The 14,588-nt window shown below is 27.7% G+C and overlaps 3 protein-coding genes across 7 annotated transcripts; 2 read left to right on the top strand and 1 right to left on the bottom strand.

The window, feature by feature from the left end:
- The first annotated feature begins 814 nt into the window (after nucleotides 1-814).
- Nucleotides 815-1,629, top strand: LOC124946797 (CDGSH iron-sulfur domain-containing protein 3, mitochondrial). Its single transcript, XM_047488057.1, has 2 exons — nucleotides 815-955; nucleotides 1,184-1,629. Exons 1-2 carry the CDS (start codon nucleotides 866-868, stop codon nucleotides 1,535-1,537), a joined length of 444 nt encoding a protein of 147 aa, XP_047344013.1. The 5' UTR covers nucleotides 815-865; the 3' UTR covers nucleotides 1,538-1,629.
- A 384-nt stretch (nucleotides 1,630-2,013) lies between these two features.
- LOC124946756 (kinesin-like protein KIF23) lies at nucleotides 2,014-6,710 on the top strand. Of its 2 annotated transcripts, none has more exons than XM_047487960.1 (15): nucleotides 2,014-2,214; nucleotides 2,581-3,141; nucleotides 3,225-3,401; nucleotides 3,474-3,672; nucleotides 3,801-3,939; nucleotides 4,009-4,208; nucleotides 4,295-4,399; nucleotides 4,482-4,567; nucleotides 4,646-4,776; nucleotides 4,839-4,942; nucleotides 5,023-5,127; nucleotides 5,207-5,353; nucleotides 5,443-5,691; nucleotides 5,809-6,019; nucleotides 6,136-6,278. In XM_047487960.1, exons 1-15 carry the CDS (start codon nucleotides 2,195-2,197, stop codon nucleotides 6,138-6,140), a joined length of 2,439 nt encoding a protein of 812 aa, XP_047343916.1. In that variant the 5' UTR covers nucleotides 2,014-2,194; the 3' UTR covers nucleotides 6,141-6,278. The 2 variants fall into 2 exon arrangements, with proteins under 2 accessions (XP_047343916.1, XP_047343908.1); XM_047487952.1 differs by having other exon boundaries at nucleotides 2,019-2,214; nucleotides 5,809-6,045; nucleotides 6,136-6,710.
- Nucleotides 6,711-14,522, bottom strand: LOC124946771 (phosphatidylinositol 5-phosphate 4-kinase type-2 alpha). 4 transcript variants are annotated; one of them, XM_047487972.1, is made up of 9 exons: nucleotides 13,547-14,522; nucleotides 12,557-12,654; nucleotides 12,020-12,130; nucleotides 11,008-11,190; nucleotides 10,044-10,182; nucleotides 9,674-9,973; nucleotides 9,433-9,608; nucleotides 9,176-9,318; nucleotides 6,711-9,079 (listed from the first exon to the last, which is right to left on the bottom strand). In XM_047487972.1, the coding sequence occupies exons 1-9, from the start codon at nucleotides 13,682-13,684 to the stop codon at nucleotides 8,892-8,894; spliced, it is 1,476 nt and encodes a 491-aa protein (XP_047343928.1). In that variant the 5' UTR covers nucleotides 13,685-14,522; the 3' UTR covers nucleotides 6,711-8,891. The 4 variants fall into 4 exon arrangements, with proteins under 4 accessions (XP_047343928.1, XP_047343939.1, XP_047343949.1 ...); XM_047487983.1 differs by lacking the exon at nucleotides 13,547-14,522 and adding an exon at nucleotides 13,081-13,488; XM_047487993.1 differs by lacking the exon at nucleotides 11,008-11,190 and having other exon boundaries at nucleotides 13,547-14,317.
- Between the last annotated feature and the right edge of the window lie 66 nt (nucleotides 14,523-14,588).

Raw genomic sequence — 14,588 nt, 5'->3', positions numbered from 1 at the left:
TGTTTCAATCTAAAAAAAGAATTAAAAAAAGGTCAAGGCAACACAAAGAGTAAAATGTTTGAAGTTTTGAGAATGACAATCAATGATTGTCCTAACTGAATAATTCCTTGAACATTCATTTAATTGATGTTTTAAACATATATTTGTCTGTTCTGTTGCTAAGAATATCACATTAAATTGATGTTATCAATTAGAATTCCAAAGGAGGAAAAAAAAAAGATAATTCTATGCTTTCCAGCTTGTTGAAGCGATTCTGTGATTATAACTTTCAGATTGAATGTAAAGTAAAAGTAGATTGTAATCGGACGTAACGTAAAACCGAAACAATACGAATTGCATTAATTACAAAACGTATAATGAACAAGGATCGTTTAATCGATAAATCTATGCATACTTATATTATTAATTAAATAAGTATTTATAAGAAACGATGAAAAATCAATAAATAAATTTATACCGTTTGAAATATTCATCTTTTATTATTATTTTCATTGCAAGATTAAAATAATATAATGATACTTGAAAAATGTCAAACCTTTTAATATATTATATTAATTTATTATGCATTTTAAGTTGTTGCCGTTATATTTAATATGAAAAATATTTCGAAATTAAATTTCATGTTATATTATTTTATTCGATTTTCATTAAACGAAATCATTTATAGATACATGAAGATATCCATTTTATCGGTAAAGAGTATCCTTTGGTAAATGATACAAATTATGGGTAAAAATTAACCATCAGTAAGTTGTCGTTGATGTTCTGTCGATAATTGATTCAAATCATTGAATTTTTACTGCAGATACATCAAAACTCAATATCATGTGATTAAACTTTCATTGATCTAAATCATCTAAGATTCATGCTTCCGAGTAGTGTGTACGCAATGAATACAGTTGTAGCTAGCAAATTTATGCGATTTATTCGCACAAATGTTTCAAAATATCAAAAGGTAAGTTAAAAATAATAGTCATATATGATGAACCGATAAGAACCTTTTAAACGAATTCTCATTAGATGACAAAAAATTAAAAGTGATCAAAACTTAACCTAATCAAATAAAATTTTCTGATATCATACTTTATTTCTATTATAGTCATTTACATAATATAAAAATGTATATTTTTTAATAAGTACATTACTATGTCAAATAATAAATAATGTATTTTTTACTTTAAAGACAACATTGTATAGCACAAAATCACAACATTCTTCGATACCTGTAAATCCATTAAAAGAAATATACAGTGCTAATCAACAAAGTGAAACTGGAGTAATATATGATAAGAAACCTTTCAAGATACGTTGTGAAGCTGGAAAAATCTATCATTGGTGTACATGTGGACAAAGTAAAGGACAACCTTTTTGTGATGGTACTCATAAGAACATATTTTTAAAAATTAAATTACGGCCTATTCGATTTACTGTCACAGAGACCAAAGATTATTGGCTATGTAATTGTAAACAGACATTGAATAGACCCTTTTGTGATGGAACTCACAAAAGACAAGATATTCAAGAATTAAGACGTTAATCTCGCATAAATCTATAAGTGTTCTCTTATGTTTAATATTATATTACTCATTATAAATAAAATAAAGTACTTTTATTATTATTATTATTGTATTACATTTGTTTAACTTAGACTTCATGTAAAAGAAAAAAAAAAATGAATTTTAAAATTCAAATGTTCATCCTTTATTGTAGCTACTATTATTGAGAACTAATTTATATATCTACAGGACATTATCAAGAATTATCTGTAAATCCTAATTTTTATCTAAGATTTTATTTTAAGAAAAAGTCATTCTAATTCAAGAAAATTTAGAGAAGTATATACATACACATACTTCTATATAACGTTAAAAAACTGTTAGCAATTTTATCGTTGGTCGATAAAACAGTATTTGCAATTTCGTTACCAACGTAGTCTCTTTCTACTTACTACTTTATGTATATCCCACTTTATATAGTTTATTTATTTCAATTGTACCAACTTCAATGCTGTTTCCTCTCTAGTATGTTTTTAAACTTAAGTTTGTGTTGAGTTTCAAATTTTAAATTACATATTTGTAACGAACATCCCATATGAAAACACGACGAGAGAAGAATTATTATAATGCATTGAAATAATTATAATATTATTATATTCTTTCTTAACATTCCTTCATAACATTCGAATTATTTTATCATGTCCAGTATAAAGTCAGCGTAAGTTTCGTTTAAATGATATATTTTTATCTTATCTATATCTGACACGTGTATTCAATAATTCATTGTAAACAATGTTGTTATTATAAAAACTATATAATGAGTTTACAAAATACACTGTGCAAACTCTAATAGTTTTTTAAATTGATATAATTATATGATATTATACCAAAATAATTTCTCTATTATCAGTAATTATACAGTAATACTATAACATGTGTAAATAATTAATAACAAACACATGCATATATGATACATGAAATGGCTAATATAAAAGTAAATGTAGGATGATTTTATAAGTTTCAATATATTAAATATCTTTATTATTGGTCTAAATTATGTACATAAATTGTCTTAAATCTATAGGCGTCAAAAACCACCTGTTACAAGTCGGAAGCAAGCAACCAAAACAAAAATTGATAGTGTAGAACCAGTTCAAGTTTACTGTCGTATAAGGCCAATGTTAAATTCTACAGATATCTCGTGTATGAAAATTGCTTCTAGTACGACTATAATTGTTACACCTCCAGAAACAGCAATAAATTTTCGCAATGTCAGTAAAGTAATACAAACATCATTCAGTAAAGTATTTGGGCATGATGCAACTCAAAAGGAAGTATTTAACATAGTTGCATTACCACTTGTGACAAATCTTATTAATGGAGAAAATAGTCTTTTATTTACATATGGTGTAACAGGAAGTGGAAAAACATACACAATGACTGGAGATATCCATAATCCTGGAATTATGCCATGTTGCTTGGATGTCCTCTTTAATAGTATTGCCAATTATCAAACCAAAAGATCTGTATTCCAACCGGACAGATTAAATGGATTTGATGTACTAAGTGAAACAGAAATACAATTTGAGAAACAAAATGAATTCAACTTAAATTTTGCCAACTCTCAAAATGGAAAATACAGGCAGTAAACTATTCATGCAATAATAAATGATCAATTGAAATTATTACATATTATATGTTATTAATAAAGAATTAAATTATTTACAGTGGTATCCAACCAATAGATAATAATAATGATAATAGACCAAGTTTTATATGCTCAACAGATGATGTAGATATGCTGCAAGTTGATGAGGATAATGGATATGCTGTATTTGTAACATACATAGAGATTTATAATAATAGCATATATGATTTACTTGAAGATGAAGAAGTAAGGTCAAAGTGAGTTTAAAACTTTTATTAATATTTTTTTCTATATCTTAAAATAGTAATAATATATGAAATAAAATTTAGACCATTACAGAGTAAAATTATACGTGAAGATGGTTGTAGAAATATGTATGTCCATGGTGTTACTGAAATAGAAGTAAAAAATTCAGAAGAAGCATGTAAGATATTTCAACGTGGACAAAGAAGAAGACGAGTAGCACATACTGCATTAAATGCTGAATCAAGTAGATCTCACAGTGTTTTCACTATAAGGCTTGTGCAGGTTTTACGTTTTCTTAAATTAAATATATAGTTTATCCTTAATAATTAAATGTATCATATTAATAATGTAAACTTTTCTAACATTAATATGCAATTTGATTTATATGAGATATTTCATTTTTTGCATAGGCACCATTAGATTCTCAAGGAGAGCAAGTTGTGCAAGATAAACGAGTTATTTGTGTCAGTCAATTGTCACTAGTAGATTTAGCTGGAACAGAGCGTACTAATCGTTCTAAAAATACAGGCCAAAGACTACGAGAAGCAGGTAATTATAATTATTTTTAATAGTAAATAAATTTCTATATAATAATTATATATAACGTTATTTATGCAGGCAATATAAACAACTCATTAATGACACTTCGCACGTGCTTAGAAATTCTTAGAGAAAATCAAATTCAAGGTACCAACAAAATGATACCTTATCGTGATTCAAAACTTACACATTTATTCAAAAATTATTTTGATGGTGAAGGACAAATTAGAATGATTGTATGTGTTAATCCAAGAGCAGAAGATTATGATGAAACAATAGTAAGTTTTGAAAAATGAATAAAATGATACGCCGATTTTTAATGGAGGAAGAGAAAGAAACTAAATTTTTTGTTTATTTTGAACAGCAAACAATGAAATTTGCAGAAATAACTCAGGAAGTTCAAGTCGCACGATCTGTAACTTCTAAATTAGATTTAGGCTATACTCCTGGACGAAGACAAATGAATAAGGTAGAAAATCAAATCATATTTAAAATATTACTTATCAATTAAGGTATATACTTTTTATCTTTAATCTTAATTTCTTTCTTAGATATTTAAAGAAGCACGAAGCAGATTAGAAAAAGCAGGCAATGCTGATGCAGCTGACATAGAAGTAGATATAGGATTAGTATACAGGTACATATAGAGTTTAATACACCATAATATAATAATTAAATAAGAATATTATAGTATAAAAGTATACTTTCATTTTAGCCTTGGTGGCCCTTTTCCAGACATGGAGATGACAAATCCACACAATGATCAAGTGATCACTAATCTAATGCGTTTTCTGGAATTGCGTATTCAAAAGAGAAATTTATTACGAGGAGATTTGCAACAAAAACGTATGTTCTTAAATAAAAAATTTTTAGAATTATAAAAAAATTATTATACAAATTCTTTTCAGAAAACAACTTTAGAAATATGCTAGTAAAAATGGAACGAGAAAATGTTTCCCTAAAGATTGAAAATGCAACATTGAAAGCATCGAATGAACAACAAAAGGAAAAAGTATATAGAACTTGTTATTTTTCTTATAAAAATTTATATTAAGAAAACTTATATATGTATATTATTTTTTAACACTATAGATATCTATTTTGGAAAATCTCGTTTGTAAAACTGAAGAACAGATCGATACTTTGTTGTATAGATTGAACAGTGCAAATGATGCCATCAGAAATTTACAACAAGAGGTGATATAAATATTATAAAATCCATGAACAAATGACAAAATATTTATATTTGATAAAAAAAATGTATCTTTTCTTTTAGTTAAGAGATAAGGACATGTCTCTCAATCAACGATTAATAGATAAGCAAAGAGTAAAGCAAAAGTACAATAGTAAAATTCAAGCAGAAACAGCAAAAATGAATAAAGAATTGGAAACAAAATTGCAACAACAAAGAGAAATTTTACAAGTGTGTAAGATGTATAAATAACATTTTTATAATATTGCATTCTGAATTATGTCGATTTTAAATGTTGTGTATAATTGTAACATTTATAGAACCAAATGAAGGAAAAAGAAGATAAGTTAAAATTAGTTAAACAAATATTGGTGGATGATAATGCGACTGATGTAACAGTTCCTCATAAAGAATCTATACCAGTAACTACACTTAATATTCCTGAAATTGCCACATCAAGCACAGTTAATGTTACTCCTGAATCTACAATTGTAGATCATATTCCAAGAACAACGGTCCAAACGTTAGCAAAAATGTTGGAATCTGAGAGTGGAGATATTAATACAAAAGTATATAGTACTTTCAATGTTTATGATAATACATTAACTAAGAAAAGAATCCCATAATTATGTTTAGTTGCATGTTAGAATAATATAATATTAATTTGAAATATTATATATTCTTAGGAAAGAATCCCAGTAGTTAATCCGCGATATAGGCGATCACAAAGTGTGGACAGATGGATTGATCATCGACCTCCTCCAATGGTGCCAGTTGGAACAATACTTCAACCTGTAATGCATCGTAAACGAAGTGTTACACATTTAACAGATCCAAAAGATATCACGAACAAAGCATCTCGATACTGTCTTATATCTCAAAATCAAGATGAAGAAGGTGAACTAGAAACGAAGTTATACAAGGTTCATTAAGTTATTTATTGTGTATAATTTAGATAAAAATCCAATATTATTTCTTTTTTGAATATTCATTAATCTGATTTTTTAATTTAGGGTGATATATTACCAACATGTGGCGGTGGTGCTCAAGTAGTGTTTAGCGACATGGAGTATTTAAAACAATTATCACCTGTTACAAGAAAACGTAGTGTCACTTTAAGTCCTCGAAGCAAGGATAAAGTGACTTCTTCAGATAATTGTTTATCCATTGAGACTGGTTCAAAAAAACTTCGCGTATAAAAATTTATCTCAATCCATTTAATTTTAGATTTCTGCAATTCTTGTTATTTTTTTAGTATACATTTAGTATAAAATGTTTTTTCTTTATTATTTTTTTTTTTGCTTTTGTTGTATAGAAGTACAAATATGTTTTTGTATAATACTTCAGTAAAAGTCTATATGTTGTTTTTATCATTAGAAATTTAACATCAATACTTTGTTTCTGCAAATAAGAAGGTTTATTTGATTTTGTGCAATATATGTTAAGAGCATTACTAGATCTGGATATAATTTAAGACTAATCTGTACATGCTCACTTTCTTTTAATGGAAAAAACGATTTAAAGAAAACTTCTATAATAATGAATTCGTTTATTTCATTATCTTCAATAAAAAAAATGTTACAAGATATTCTTTTTTAATAATGTGTCTTTATTCGAGTTCTATGGATTTTAGGTCTCCACTTATTTCCCCAAAGCTTATACAACAGACATTTTAAGTGAAAAGTACAATTATAATAACAGAACTTGGAATATATTGCCATCAACAAAATACTGAATATATACATAATTTTTATACAGTGCCGCTTATGAAAAGGTAAATTTAACATATTAATGTAGTATTTTTCATTAATATAATTTAAATACAAAAGTATCTTGCAAGTTATGTGAAATATCTCATAGAAAAAGAGTATGGAAAAAATCCTATAGAGCAGTGATTTGTGGAAGCATATTTGCAGTAAACATTTTTTTTAAAACAGTGTCATTATAATGAAAAAGCTGTAATCAAAATTGAATTAAATATATATATATATATATATATATATATATATATATATATATAATACAATTTCTATATGCTACAAATTGAGCGTATCATATCAAATGATATTGTATAATGTAGTTACTGTCAAATATGATTCAATTTTGTTATCTCCTCTATTTTCTTAATGTGCTGACAATGTATAAAATCATATAAAGTATCGAGACTAGATGAATATCTTAATTGGTAAAGTAATTAGTTGTTATATCTTGATCAATCCTAACAAATTATAAAAATCGATTATTAAATCGTTTAAAGATAGTCTTATGCAACGGTGCACTTTCTTTCATGCAGTAGATATAATTATATCAAATGCGAATGAACTAGTAAACGACATTTATTGGAAAAACTTAAGTAAAATATTAGTTCAATTTATGCTTAAAGGGTTGTAGAGTAATCTCTTGTGCTACCGGTTACTTAGAAACTTGCAAAAATAGCATTAACAATACTTAAAGCAAAAAGTGTATAACTGCAATGACTATCCATACACAATGATGCTTTATCATGGCATTGCCTTTCTTATAGTAAGCAACGCCAAAAATTAAAGGAGACATATATCGCGCGCATCATAGGTACATAATATAATTGATTTTGTTCCCTATTAGATTTTTGACGAGCTAAGCGAATATGTTTCCAAACATAAAATCGCTTCACAATATACAGTGTATAACCGAAATTAGAGATTTACAGATTTTATAACATTTACTCAGTTTTATTATATTTATATATGTATTTAATTTTAAGCCTTTTTATGTATAGTGTTTTCTGCACATATATTATTTTATATTCTCTTTATTACACTACCAAAATGAAAAACGCATTGGAATACTCCTCCAATCATATGTCTTACTTTAAATATTTTAATTCTCACTCTCAGTCCTGCAATAATGAAATCAAAAACGCTACAATCGTTTTACTGATTTCTTGAAACTTACCGTGAGTAAGTTTCTGCAGAATGTTTAACTATACCCTTCTTGAGTACTATTACATATAACATCAACATTATTTTTGGATATTTTTCTCTATAACTTGTTAATACCATAATTCTGTTGCCCTTTACAATAATTATCATAGCTTTTGTAAAGCATTATGTATACCAATGACGGTAGATTAACATTTACAATTTATATTTTTGTTCTTATTGTTTGTAAGTATATCCCATCTAATGGAATACACATGATACACACATAAACAATTAAAATTTAAATCCATGTGTCATATTTTATTACAACTTCAATTCTATAAACTATATTGAATGCTTTATTCAGCATCATTGTTATTTAGTTATAAAATTAGCGGATTAAAAGTATATGAAAAAACTCCTATGTTATAAAGTTTTTTTTTCTCTCTCTGTAAAAGTCTCTGTACATACAATATATAAACATAACCATATTAGTTAAAGCACGGACTCAGTCAGAAAATAAGCTTAAGCTTAAGAATAATATTATTTATATGACATACAAAGTTCGTGCAAAAATTCAACGGTTAAAGTAATTTTACGTGACAAAATAATGTGTCAATGAATACCAGTTAAGAATAAATTCGCCATTTTAAATTGTGCAGAGAAAAATAATGACGTTTTACTCTAACTGTAGGCATTTTAAGGACTGCACTTGGTGTCGCATTCTGCAAGTGAACTTTACTAGTGAAGTCTTTGATAATATTTCTCATTGTCATATTTTACTAGAACAAAAGTGTAAGCGGTAGTACCTTCACGATCCTTAGATCCTTTATGCATCTTTACAAGTTCCATAATAGAAAATAGTAAAATTATTCTATGGCTTTACTCATAAATTCTATAAATCGTTTACCATACTGTTCAGGATCACACGTTGATATACCATCCACATTGGCACCATACTTCACTGTTTTAGCTGCTTTTGCAGCTTGTTTACGTACACCATAATGCGTTAAAACATCGATTATGGCCAAAAAATATATTTCTTTTGTAGGGGCACCTAGAAAATAAAGTTAAAGATATTAGAGTAATCATAGATACATAAAATGAAAAAGAAAAATCTTTTATTTATTTATTTATTTTTTTTTAGTTTTACCTTCTTTACTAGGAATAGCATATATATCTAGTTCAGGTATTATTGCATCCTCGTATTGAAGGCTCGTATCACGTACTAATGCTGCATGAGGTGATTCTGGTGGTGTAGCCATACCTGTAACTCCGCTCCAACCCCAAAGACGACTGAAAGAAATAAAAATAATATTTTATAATATTATAAAAGATTTAACATTTTAGATGAATTTTAATCTATAACATACTTAGTAAATATGCTTAAGTAATTAGTAAATAACTTACTCTCCCATTGGGCCTCGAGAATCTAATCCACTACCAGACTCACTGTCATCTTCTTCATCATGATTATCTTCATCCTCTTCTCTTTCTGCACGTTCTCTATTTTCTTGTTCTGCACGAGCACAATCGTGTAGACCAAGTAGTAAGGAATAATCCATTAAGTGTAATCTTGTTAGAAACTGTAATATAATTATTTCATGAAGACTTTAATCATAAAATAATATATAATTAATAATATACTTACATCAACATCAGCAGTTAAAGTTTCTATAAGTTTTGTTTTTGCTTCTTCTCCTATGTAAATTTTCATTCCTTCCTTAACAAAATCATTATCTTTGTATGTAGGAAGATCCTTTTCCTTTTCTTTATCAGATGCTTCACGATCTACAGTTGAACCTTTCAAGTCAAATTTTTTGTGCGTTGTTAAATGATTAGAAAACACGTTTCTTATGGCAACAACATAATGTTCAACACCGTCCACTGTTAATCGATACATGCCAAGGTATTGTGGTAGTAAGGTTTTTCCATGTCGTTCCACAATATACTAAGAAATAATTTCATATAAAGTAAATTGCATTTGTATCATAATGAAGTTGAATAAATAGCCTACTTACTGGATGGTAATGTTTTAAGAACGAGTGCATCCTTTCAACTTCTTCGCTTGTAAGAGTTTTGATAATAAATAGTTTGTCATAAGATTGATAAAATTTAGCACCACTTTTACCTGATGAATCATCAAGTATAGGTTGTGATCTGTGAAAAAAAAATAAAATAAATCTGATTCATACAACTATATATTTTTGTAATATTGTATCTTATTTTTTTCAATATATTTGGTACAAAGCTATAGAGCATATTAATATATCTGCTATTGATCTGTAATTTAATAAAACTAAATAAAATAAAATCTAATAAAACTAAAATAAGTAAGATAAAGAAATTTTCTACACATAAAAGAAGTAGAATCTTAAATACATAGAAGGCAATACAAATAAATTAGTTATTATCATATTATATGAACATAAAACCAAGCAAACAAACATTCAAACAGTGCACAAAGCAAAACTTGGAAAGCCAAATAATACATAGAATGAATTATTACCATATAACAAATTCATTACTTCATAAAAATAGATTATTTATTAAATCATATCAATTTGTAGCTACTTGTACAAATTTCAAATATGTATTGCACAACCATAATAGAATTTAGTACATTCCAACAACATTGACTATACGATTATTTGATTTAACTAAAATATTTTCATATTTATATATTTTCATATTATATAGGTTACAGTAAGATTTTTCAAATATTTTAATAAATTAAAATCAAAATTGTAATATATACCTGAACACTTCAATTTTACACATGCTTAATTTAAACAAAATTTAGTTCTTTGAATTTATATTCGAAGAATAATGTTAATATACTTTTATTAGATCATATAAAAATAGGACTAAAAAATAATTAATGCAACTTTAAAGTTCGTGCCGAATCTCTGTCGTCAAAGAGAAACTCATCAAATTGTGTTAACCACAAGACACGCACAAAATGGGAAATCAAGTCTGGCTAACCTCAAGCGTTTTGGTTTAAAACTGTAGGTACGTAGTGGTTTACTTAAGACTGGAATTTGAGATATAAAAGGAGGAGGAGTAAAGTTTATTGAGGGAGCAGTAGCTGAACGCTGAACCAATTGATGAGTCCTCCCACTGAGTTTGGCCAAACCCGAACGTCGCGAAGGATTATATGCTCGACATCTATTAGCAAAATTTTTGTATTACAAGACATACTATTTATTACCAATTATCTTTTGGTTGATGCAGGAAAGTATGATTCCATGTGTCACATGATCTCCGTATGAAAAATCTGTATTCTTTGCTTTACAAATAGAGAACTGTATATAAGTTATTTACACTAAACTAAGAATATCTAAAATATTTACAAATGTCTACAATGATAGTATTATTATCTTATTATCCACTATTACATTTGCAATAATGACAAAAAATAAAATAGAAAACAAAAAATTTTTGAACAATATATTATTTTAGACAATACCAATATCTAAAACATACATGCTTTCTTATTTCTAGCAAAAGACAAACATACAAACAAAGATCTTTAAAGCACAATGGTTAATGTTTGAGAGAATTTAATTTATTTTAAGTATTTCAACAAATAACACTATCTCAATAATTGTATAAAATAAAAAAATTAATACATAATAACAAAGTATGGATAGATTATTTTCTCTCAAAATTACAATTTTTAGAAAGATACTACACCAACAAATAAGTAAACATAGTACCTGACATGCAAAGTAAAGAGTACATTCATTTTATCAGTGGCAATTTGTTTAAAGAAAACAAAAAAACAAGTTCTCTTGTGTACGTGCAATATGAACCAATAACCAATGTTTATACTTCACATCACAAAATTCAAATGCTTGTTTGCTATTTATAAAAGTTATCACATAATTTTATGTATGTAATAAAACAATAACTGATTTCATGTGAAGTAAAATTACACATTATGGTAGCCACAATGATAGTATATAATTTAAAATTGAATTATTCTTTACATTACCTTGTCATAGACTCTTTATAATCCAAGTCATCTATGCCAAATCTTTCACGCAAATTACGGAATACCAATGGACAATACTCTTTGATCTTAAAATGAGAGGGCATATTTTCTCTGCAATTAGAAATTGATATAATAAAATATTTGAAAGAAAATCAATACCTGCATTGTTTACTAATACAATGCTGGGTCATAGAAAGACCTTCATTGATTCTATTATTAAAGGCTGGTTTGCTGTGACCAACCTACCAATCTAATATTAAGTGGTATATTTAGAATGGACTAGCCGACTGGCATGCTTTAAATTTACATTAATGATACTTCATGAACGTTGTGAGTAATGATTGCTTGAAAATACCAAAGACACTTGAATGTAATATAAGACATATAAATACTTAATACTAAATAAAATGATATATATATAAATTATTAATATATATAATCTAAAATGTTTCATGCTTTAAAATATTCCTTAAAGATATTTTCATAATTAATATATAATAATTATAATATTTACATAAAATCAAAATATAGACTTACTTGTTGAAAAGGTGGTTATCTACTTTTAATTTACTATAAGCTCTGAAATCATCTGGTAGGAGCATTACCGGTATATTAACATGACTAAGTTCATTTATCTGTAATAATAAGAATGCAATATTAATTAGTAATATTATAAGAAAGAAAATAATTCATATTCTATATATTATAAACTATAATATTAAATAGCATCTTTAGAAAGCATTATATTCAAATATTTAATCCATATTGCATATATATATATATATATATATATATATATATATATCATTTGTAATATTTATAGGCTTATCCACATGTAATGAGACAACTATAGGTAATGACATCTGTGTATACAAATGTCATTACCCATAGTTAAATATCTATGTATAAAAAAAATATATTTCTATTCTAATATCCACCATGAACAATTTCTATAATTTAAATTTAAAATTTCTATAATTTAAAATAAATATCAAAGAATGTTATGCAATGGATTGCACTGTTCTTAAATGTAAATAAATATTACTTCAAAATAGTAATACCTGTAACAAAGGTAATAGTATCAATAGTAGTACTATTTAACAAAAAATAGTCTCGGCATATCAAACAATATACAATTTTAGATCTAAGTCGATCTGTAAACATAATTTGTAATTTAATCCAAGTAAAGAGATAAATTCGATCGGCGAAACGTGCAAGAATACTCGTGCGATAAAATTTCATTTTTTTCAGAGCGTGACGTCGTCTTGCACAATTCGAAATAGCGCGCTGTATGAAGCTTGGAAGAAAATGAAAATCTTATGAAAAAATAACATTATTGAACATTCATTAAGGATTGCCGATCATGTCGATGGAATAAATAGAGAAAATGGCAATCGCGATGACGTACAATACGACGTGCTGTCATATAAATGCGACACGTCTCTCTCTCTCTCTCCTCCTCCTCTCTCTCCTCTCTCTCTCTCTCTCCCTCTCTCTCTCAAACGAACGAGGATGATGAACGCTTACCGTGTGATTAACACCCCACATGAAGACGCTTAAGAGCGGCTCATTAGCACGAAAGAGTTTAACCTTTTGATGCTTCACGCGGAAATGTTTTTTTTTGAGCTTGCTAAGCCCGCTGGAAACTTGAGGCGCACTGGACATGCTGCCTGTTTTTGTGTAGTAATGGTTCTCTGGTTCTAGGGTCTATACTATCTGCTGTCTCCTTTTTCTCTGTCTCTCTCTGCCTTTTTCGTTATCTCTGTCTTTCCTTCTTTCACTAGCTATCTACTTTCTCTTTCCAAATCGCGCGGTTTGACGAGAGTGATCAGACTCGATCGTACTTACACCGACCACCGACCAAATCCCAGTCGCGACAGATAAAGGAACTACCGACGCACTTCGATTCACGATTCGCACGTTCCTTAAGTCACGCCGTTGTCATCGCGAAATGTATCAAGGAAATATCAAGCGATTTTCTCACTCGCAATATCGATAAAAGAAATAAATTTTCGTAAAAGTCTCGTTAACAAGAAAGCCGCTATTAACCAATGTTACTTTTGCACTCTGCCGCGCGGCTGCTGATTAGCGACTGAGAGCTCCTTTTAAAAATGGCGTACGGGAGCATGTCCCACCTGCGAGCCGCAACGACTATAGATGTTCTGCAGATATGCGATATCTGCGCCGGTCACCGGCACTGCGACTTTCATACTACTATCTTTTCTTTTTCTTCTCATCATTTTCTTTTCTTTTACTATTTTTTAATTTTTTCAAATCGAATATATATAAATCAAATGGTCATTAAGAAAAATCGAAAGAAATAGCGTTTTAGTTTTCAAACATCTTTTTTGACGAGAAGTTAATTTATAATGCTCGATCAAAATATTATCTTAGGAATCGATTATAAATTTGGCACGGTACTCGTGCGATACATATGCTTAAAGATTCTATCTATATTTATACTTTATTTCCGCAATAACAAAATCTTATCTATACTATTACAAAATATATCGTTGTTTATTTCATATAATTAGTATCGAACAGATTTAGATAGATAACGGGCCGTAAA

Source organism: Vespa velutina, chromosome 1 (genome assembly GCF_912470025.1).
Source record: "Vespa velutina chromosome 1, iVesVel2.1, whole genome shotgun sequence".
Taxonomy (NCBI): domain Eukaryota; kingdom Metazoa; phylum Arthropoda; class Insecta; order Hymenoptera; family Vespidae; genus Vespa; species Vespa velutina.
The sequence above is the reverse complement of the archived record's forward strand: the minus strand, read 5'-3'. Positions and strand labels throughout refer to the sequence as shown.